Genomic DNA, 8760 nt, shown 5'->3' on the forward strand with positions numbered 1-8760 from the left:
TTGGGATCGGAGAGGCCGAGGTGAGGGCTGGAGGAAGGCACAAAGGAGTCGCAGGGAGGAGAAGGGAGGGGAGAGGCGAGAGGAGGAGGAAGAGGAGCGAGGGCCCGCGGCGCGCGGCCACTCCGGCGGCTCAGTCCGACTGCGGCGAGCGAGCGGCCCGCGCGCCGCCCCCTCCCCCGCCCGGCCTCCCGGACTCCGAGGCGGCGAGCAAAGTTTGCAAAGCGGCGCGGGTGGCGGCGGCCGCGGCGAGGCGGCGGCGGGGGAAGCGCGCGGTCTCGGGGCTGGGGGCTGGGGGTTGGGGGCGGGGGCGGGGGGGCGCCCGGGAGCCGGGTGGGGGGCGGCGGCCAGCATGCGGCCCCGTAGCGCCCTGCCCCGCCTGCTGCTGCCGCTGCTGCTGCTGCCCGCCGCCGGGCCGGCCCAGTTCCACGGGGAGAAGGGCATCTCCATCCCGGACCACGGCTTCTGCCAGCCCATCTCCATCCCGCTGTGCACGGACATCGCCTACAACCAGACCATCATGCCCAACCTTTTGGGGCACACGAACCAGGAGGACGCGGGCCTGGAGGTGCACCAGTTCTACCCGCTGGTGAAGGTGCAGTGCTCGCCCGAGCTGCGCTTCTTCTTGTGCTCCATGTACGCGCCCGTGTGCACCGTGCTGGAGCAGGCCATCCCGCCGTGCCGCTCCATCTGCGAGCGCGCGCGCCAGGGCTGCGAGGCGCTCATGAACAAGTTCGGCTTCCAGTGGCCCGAGCGCCTGCGCTGCGAGCACTTCCCGCGCCACGGCGCCGAGCAGATCTGCGTGGGTCAGAACCACTCGGAGGACGGCGCGCCCGCGCTGCTCACCACCGCGCCGCCGCCGGGCCTGCAGCCGGGGGCCGGGGGCACGCCGGGCGGCCCGGGCGGCGGAGGCGGCGGCGGCTCGCCCCCGCGCTACGCCACGCTGGAGCACCCGTTCCACTGCCCGCGCGTGCTCAAGGTGCCGTCCTATCTCAGCTACAAGTTCCTGGGCGAGCGCGATTGCGCGGCGCCCTGCGAGCCGGCGCGCCCCGACGGCTCCATGTTCTTCTCGCAGGAGGAGACGCGCTTTGCGCGCCTGTGGATCCTCACCTGGTCGGTGCTGTGCTGCGCCTCCACCTTCTTCACCGTCACCACGTACCTGGTGGACATGCAGCGCTTCCGCTACCCGGAGCGGCCCATCATCTTCCTGTCGGGCTGCTACACCATGGTGTCGGTGGCTTACATCGCCGGCTTCGTGCTCCAGGAGCGCGTGGTGTGCAACGAGCGCTTCTCCGAGGACGGCTACCGCACGGTGGTGCAGGGCACCAAGAAGGAGGGCTGCACCATCCTCTTCATGATGCTCTACTTCTTCAGCATGGCCAGCTCCATCTGGTGGGTCATCCTGTCGCTCACCTGGTTCCTGGCGGCCGGCATGAAGTGGGGCCACGAGGCCATCGAGGCCAACTCGCAGTACTTCCACCTGGCGGCCTGGGCGGTGCCGGCCGTCAAGACCATCACCATCCTGGCCATGGGCCAGATCGACGGCGACCTGCTGAGCGGCGTGTGCTTCGTGGGCCTCAACAGCCTGGACCCGCTGCGGGGCTTCGTGCTGGCGCCGCTGTTCGTCTACCTGTTCATCGGCACGTCCTTCCTGCTGGCCGGCTTCGTGTCGCTCTTCCGCATCCGCACCATCATGAAGCACGACGGCACCAAGACGGAGAAGCTGGAGCGGCTGATGGTGCGCATCGGCGTCTTCTCGGTGCTCTACACGGTGCCCGCCACCATCGTCATCGCCTGCTACTTCTACGAGCAGGCCTTCCGCGAGCACTGGGAGCGCTCCTGGGTGAGTCAGCACTGCAAGAGCCTGGCCATCCCCTGCCCGGCGCACTACACGCCGCGCATGTCGCCCGACTTCACCGTCTACATGATCAAATACCTCATGACGCTCATCGTGGGCATCACGTCGGGCTTCTGGATCTGGTCCGGCAAGACGCTGCACTCGTGGCGTAAGTTCTACACACGCCTCACCAACAGTCGGCACGGCGAGACCACGGTGTGAGCGAGGGGCGCCCCCTGCCCGGGATGGGGGGCTCCAACAGACTCTTTTATTTTTTTAAATAAAGAACAATCGAAACCATTTCTTTTTTTTTTTTTAAGGTCGCTTTCTAAAGGGAACTCTGCACACACACATACACACACACACACACACACACACACACACCCACCCCATCAGGTTTGTAATTAAAACTGTAAATAGCCTTTGTAAATTTAATGATTTATTTTCTATTTTAAAAAGAAAAACAGGGGAAACCTAGAGGGTCCCCAGGGCCAAGGAAGGGTGGGTAGCCAAGGGGTTCTCTGGGCTTTGTGGCCCCCTAGTTGGAAATTTGGGCTGTCTGGGCAGGGCCACGTCCTCTGAAAGAGCTGTCTGGGAGGGATAGGAGGATCTGGTGTGCCACATCTGAAGCCAAATCTATGGCTAGGGCCTGTAAGCTGCCCGGGTGTGGGGCAAGACTGATTTTTTTTTTCAAATGGTTTTCTTTCCCTTTCCCAGTTTCCCTGCCTGTCCTGTCTCCAATATTAGATCCCTGAACCTCCCAACTGAGATGAAGATGCAAAAACACAAAATTAAAAACCACCATCCCGACCTGGGATTCTGGGAAGGGCTGGGGAGAGTGTGGGAACTGGTCCCACACTTCTGCCCATTCCCCTGCTCAGCTCACTTCCTTGGTGATCATTAAATGGAAGGGGGCAAAAAGTACTTGGGGGATGTGTGTTTTGCCCGCCATGCCATGCTATCTACCTTGAATTCTGATCCTGACTGCCTCCATTTTTGGGGGGGGAGCACTAGCCTTTGCCTATTTATTCACAGAGTTGAGGGTTGGAAGTGCCCTGCCCCCCCTTCCCTCTTTCCCCTGGCATCTGCCCCAGTTGGGGTCCCCAACCAAATAATGTAGGTGGTCTTCAGGTTTGTAGTTTGCGGGCTAATTTGTGTGTTACATGTGGGTTCTTGCTGTTTGGGTTTATTTTCAAAAAGCAATAAAAATGGGTTGGGGTGGAAGGAGGGCAGGGATGGGCTGGTGGGATTTTTTTCTTTTTCCTTTGACAAAAGACTGGTTCCTTTTCAAACTTGTCCAGAAAGGGGTGGGGGGAGTAGAAGAGGCTCTGGGCAGCCCCTTTGTGGCTGTGGGGGTGGGGTTGAGTGTTTACATGACATTCTATATCACAAGATTGATAGAATGTTTATAACAGATGTTTCTTATCTTCCTCCTACCCCCCACAAATAAAAGCGAGGACTTTTCTTAAAGTATCTTTGACGCTGGTATGAGAATTCCTCTTTCCAATACACATCACTTCCCTCAACTATTTGGAATATTTTAGAATTTTAATTCCAAAGGATTGATTTGAAGACCAAGGAGGGTGGGGTGGAATCAAGTCCGCCAGAAAACTCAATTTTCACCCTCTCCTGTTTCTTGACGATAGTGCAAATTAAAAGCTAATAATCATCGTAATAAAGTGCATTTAATTATCTTCCAGAGATCTAGCCCTTTAATTGTATTTAACGGGGTTGTAATGTTTTATTAGTTTAACCAAACCACATCACCTCCTCTGTCTCCCCCTGGCTTCCTGGGTTGGGGGTGGGGTGCAGGAAGGTTCCCAGCTTTTTTGAGTTCTTGCAGTTTAGACTGAATGGCTGGGGTGGAGGTTGGCGGGGGGAGGGCATGAAGGGCAGACAGACCACGGGGGCCTTACCACCCCTGGCTGGTTGTCTTTGGGACAAGGGAGAAAGTTGGAACTCCTCCTTGGGGTTGTGTGTTAGTTTGTGTTGGGGGAGGGGATCTAGGAACGTTTGGTGGTAATTGAAGTCGTATGTGGAACTTTGTTTGGAACTGAATGAAGCTTAGGGATTGCAGCCGATCCCCCTTCCCAAAATACATCATCTTACCCCCCTGCGTTTGTGCTGGTGGCCAGTGTCTGAAGTTAAAAGGGGCCTTTCTGCTGCTGCAGCCCTGTGTGAAGTCTCCGCGTGCGGGCCCCCTGGGTTATCGGAGCCTCGGCGCCAGCCCAGTGTCACCGCCTCTGTCCTCCCATTTGTCACCAGATCGAAGGAACCCCACAAGGAATGCAGGAGTTAGCTGACAAATTGTGAGTGTCACTACTGGTGGTGTGGCCGACAGCCTGTGACTTGAGTGAGGGGTGCCTGGTTAGGCAGGCGAGACCTGAGGAAAAGGGGTGCTGGTCTCCCTACTTCCAGCCTCCAACTGGCCCCTGCTCCCTCCCCTGCCCCAGATTCCAGCTCTTTTGTGCTTGAAGTACACTTTCCAGAAGACCCTCACACCGAGAAGGAATGATCAGTCAGCAAGATCACTCTGCCCTTCAAAAGGGGTTGGAAAGTAGGGGATTTGGGTAGATTTTTTTTCCCTTTTTTGGAGGGGGTGGGGGAGGGTACACTGGCTGTGCTCAGGACTCTGTGCTCAGGAGCATCATGTGGGATGCCAGGGATGGAACCTTTGTCAGCTGTCTGCAAGGCAAATGCCCTATCCAGTTGTATGATAGCTCCAGCCCTGGGGTTAAAAAAAAATTTTTTTTTCCTTCGCACCCACCCTGTCCAAGCCTCCTGCCAACAGGGGGAAAAGGGCCTGAGAAAACTGGAAAAGGAGGTTTTATGGTGTGGGGAGGAGGCTAGATAAGACGATAATTGCCTCTTTGGGGAAGGATGGGCCTTCCAGAAGCCCTCCCCTCTCCAAAGGGGTAGCCAAGGGCTGAATTCCACACTGAATGCAGCAGGCCGAGTACTCAGTGTCTTAAGGAACAACTGGCAGGGGGAAGTCACCCCAGACAGAGGGGCTAGGGGAGAGCTGGGGACACACAGACCCAAAGGGGAACCAGCCTGGGTGGGAGCGTCGCCCCCTCTTGGAAAATCCCTCATGGAACCAGGTGGCCGGTGGGTGCAGACTGCTGAGGGCCCATTGGCTGCCAGGTCACCTTTCCCCGTGGTCAGGTCAGCGGGCTGGCCCTGCACTCCAGAAGTGGGGCTGGGGCTAGCGCGGGACTGGGGGGTTCCTAGGAAAGTCTGAGGCTTTGGTTTGCTAGTCAGGGCAGGTCTCAGCCCACTGCTGCCTCCTTCCCACCCTCACCCCTTCTACAGACACTCCCCTCCATTGATCAGACATACTTTTCGTCCCTCTCCGGAAAACGGCTCTGCTTATTACAAACCAGGAGGTTCCCCTCAATATGACTCAAGTTATCGACAGGAAAATTCTTCCGAACCTACCAGATTGTGTCAGTGGGGACCTGAGGTGCTGCTTTCTAGATTCACCCCCAAAGCTAAGAGAGTGTTGGTTCTGCGGGTCTGGCTTGGACCCCACCTCTGCTGCAGGCAAGCAAGTTACCAGGATACAGTCCTAATTAAAAAAAAAAAAGTTGCTAGGATGCTCCAGAGTGACCCTGAGTGTGTCATACCTTTTTTTGGGGGGTGGGGGGGAGATAAAGAAGAGAGAGCTACTACGCGTGGTGAGCATGACTCTGGCATGAGATGGTGCTCTCCGCCCCGTGCAAAGTTCTTGCCCTGAGCCCCTGGACCTGCCTGGCAGGCTGGTTGTGTAGATGAGATCAGACAAAGCCGGTCAAAGCACCATAAATGAGCAGCTTCCAATTAGGAATTAGGACTAGTTTCTACAGAGGCGCTGAATCAAAGGATGAGTGCTTCTTGAGGACCTTCAGTCCTCAAGTTCCCTGGCAGTTTGAACAGAGCAAACCTACGTGTTTGCCTGCCTGCTTTTCCGTTCCCTTCTTTGTGAACGTGCCCCCCCCCCCCCCCTTCTTGTGGTGCAGAGACACAGAGACTGGAGCCCGGATCTCAGCCATACAGGACTTGCGCTTTGGCGCTGAACCACATCCCCGGGCCTGCTGCCACTTTCCCTACCTGCCTCTGGACTCCGGCTCCCACAGGCTCCCGCAGTGGGGGTGGGGGCGGCGCACTCCCCCCGCACCCCCTTCTGATTAGGACAGAAACGTCTTACCCGCCCGAGTGAGCAGGGCACACACCAGGGCGGCCCTGCGCTCTCCCCATCGGCTTTGAAGCTGGCTAATTAGGGCTGGAGCTGTCACAGCTGGCCTCCCCTGCTCCCCTTCCTCCCTCAGCCAGCTCCTCACCCAGCAGCCCCACCTTCCACTTCAAACTTGTGGCTCCTCCAGCCAGCTGGGGAGGCCCTGGGACCTGAGGCCTGGAAGGGCCGTGGCAAAAGCAGCAGGCAAAGGATGAGATGGGACGTGGGACGCGGAAGGAGTTCTGAGAGCCCCTTGACTGGGTTTCCAGAGGACAGCCCAGGACCCCTCCTTCTGCATAATGATGCTTGGAGAGGAGCCGGGGCTGGGGGGCTGAGCCCTGGGCCCTTTGTTTGGAAGCCAAGCTTTCCGAAGGCTCCAGCCTCCCAACCTGGCCCTTATAATTAGCCCCAATCAGAGTGTTTATGTCGGGGCCTCGTGCGGAACTCAGAGCCCCGTGATTTCATTCCAAACCTGGGGGGAGGAGAGGGGAGGGAAAGGGATTTGTGTGGGGACCAGCGAAAAGAAAAGAATCGGGGAGAAAGTGGCTAGAAGGAGAAGTGGGGGAGAGGGAGAAGGCGGCTTCCTTCCCGGGGGACAGTCAGCCTTATCTGGGTGGGGGCACTTGCACCCTGGCATCCTGACCCTGGGCTGGGCCTACACACCCTCTGAGCTGGCTCTGTGGGTGGGTGGGCTTGTGCCAATCGGAAATGGCTTGGATATAATTAACCCAGCTAATCACCAGCCTCAGCCCAGCGGGGGGGAGGGTACAGCCTAGAGCCAGGGCTCCCCCAGGAAGCCTGTCTTCCTTCCCTCCCCCCTCCGACTGGGGCCTGGGGTGTGCCATGCTCAGTGGCAGCAGCTGCAACTTCGGATGGTGACAGTGGGGGAGGGGAGGGCAGGGACAGAAAAAGGGGGGTGCTTTTCTTTTTTGTTTTGTTTTGTTTTGGGGTCACACCCAGCAAAGCTCAGGACTCACTCCTGGCAGTGCTCAGGGGACTGTATGGGATGCTGGGATACCTGGATGGAACCTGGGTCGGCCTCTGTGCAAGGCAAACACCCAGCCTGCTGTACCATCTCTGCAGTCTGGAGGCTGTTGCTTATCTCTGGCCTCTGGCAGAATGTGCCAGAAGGGATAGCTTGAGGAGGACAGGCCAGAGCAGGAATTGTGTGCTGGCGGGTGTGTGTGAGTGTGGGGGAGAGCCAGCCACAACTCCCAGCTGACTCTGGGTGTGGCCCAGTCTCTGGGTGTGGCCCAGCATTTCCCTGGGGTCCAGAAACCCGGACAACACTTGAGGGTGGGATGTGGCTTGTGGGAGTTGGTGTTTTATGGGTGGGGAGGGTAGCAGGGTTTGGAGTCTTGAGCTTGGAACTCAGGAGCTTCAAATCCTTCCCGGCTTTCCAGACGCAGCCCAGCGCCCCCTCTCCCTGGGCACACACAGCTTGCACACGGCCCTGCTTCCAAGGGCTCTTCCTTACACGGTGCAGTGTCAGCCTCTGGCTGCCCCCAGTCTGAATGCTCTGAGGCTCTGTGCTAGTCCCTCCGCCCAGCCTGCGTGTCCACGCCAAGGTCTCAGCGCTTAACTGAGGACAGGTGCTCCCTGTGTCCCTAGCCTCAGGCCATCCAACTCCACACACACCATGACTTCCTTCTTCCCTTCCTCCCTTCCTTCTTTTCTTCCTTCCTTCCTCCCTTCCTCGCTTCCTTCCTTCCTTCCTCTTTCTTTTCTCCCTGTTTCTTTCTCTCCCCCCTTCCTCTTCCTTCCTTCCTTTTTTTTTCGCTTTTGGGGTCACACCCGGCGATGCTCAGGGGTTACTTCTGGCTCTGCACTCAGGAATTACTCCTGGTGGTACTCGGAGGACCATATGGGATGCTGGGAATCGAACCCGGGTTGACCGCATGCAAGGCAACCACCCTACCCACTGTGCTATCATTCCAGCCCCTCTCTCTTTCTTTTCTTCTTTCTCCCTCCCTCTTTCTTTCTTCTTTTCTTTTTGGGCCACATACAGCGATGCTCAGGGGCTATTCCTGGCTCTGCAATCAGGAATTACTCCTGGCAGTGCAGGAGCAATTGCACTGGCTGCTGGGTGAACAGGGCCCTGGCCGCTGGGGTTTGAACCCAGGTAGATGGTGTGCAAGGCAAGTGCCTTACTGCTGTACTATCACTCTGCTCCTCCCTCCCTCTCTTCCTCTTTCTTTCTTTCTTTCTTTCTTTCTTTCTTTCTTTCTTTCTTTCTCTCTCTCTCTCTCTCTCTCTTTTTTTCTTCTTTCTTTCTTGGGATCATATGGGGTGCCAGGGATCCAACCTGCTCAGCCAGGTACAAGGCAACTGCCCTATGTACTGTACTATCTCTTTGGCCCTAGGGTTTGTCTTCTGTTACTCCTGTGACCTTGACGGAGAGTCTCTCCCAGAGAATCTGTTCCCTTTTATTTCCATGACCCGGAGCCTGGCAATATGCCTGGCACATAGCGGGTGCCCTCAATCACAGGCTCTGATCGCCCAGGCTTGGACCCTGCCTCAGCCCCCTGCTAGTTCGCTGGGTGTTATCTATAAACGAGGATAGTAATTAATCCTTGAAAAGACTAGTTTGAGGAGTAAGCAAACTTAATTCAAATAAAATGTTTCTAATAGTGTCTGGCACAGAGGAAGGACTTCATAAATACTGATGAAGCCTTTCACTCCTGTGTTGACTCAGCAGATGTGCATTGCCATG

General features: G+C 57.1%; 1 protein-coding gene across 2 annotated transcripts; it reads left to right on the top strand.

Annotated features, from left to right (window-relative positions):
- The first annotated feature begins 325 nt into the window (after nucleotides 1-325).
- On the top strand, nucleotides 326-2277 carry FZD2 (frizzled class receptor 2). Of its 2 annotated transcripts, XM_056127652.1 has the most exons (2): nucleotides 326-976; nucleotides 1073-2277. In XM_056127652.1, the coding sequence occupies exons 1-2, from the start codon at nucleotides 350-352 to the stop codon at nucleotides 2054-2056; spliced, it is 1611 nt and encodes a 536-aa protein (XP_055983627.1). In that variant the 5' UTR covers nucleotides 326-349; the 3' UTR covers nucleotides 2057-2277. The 2 variants fall into 2 exon arrangements, with proteins under 2 accessions (XP_055983627.1, XP_055983625.1); XM_056127650.1 differs by having other exon boundaries at nucleotides 326-2277.
- The last annotated feature ends 6483 nt before the right edge of the window (nucleotides 2278-8760 follow it).

This window comes from Sorex fumeus, unplaced genomic scaffold (assembly GCF_029834395.1).
Source record: "Sorex fumeus unplaced genomic scaffold, SorFum_2.1 ptg000063l, whole genome shotgun sequence".
NCBI lineage: Eukaryota > Metazoa > Chordata > Mammalia > Eulipotyphla > Soricidae > Sorex > Sorex fumeus.

Excerpts from the sequence above, each read along its gene's own strand:
- FZD2 (XM_056127650.1), top strand. The coding sequence starts at position 350 with ATGCGGCCCCGTAGCGCCCTGCCCCGCCTGCTGCTGCCGCTGCTGCTG.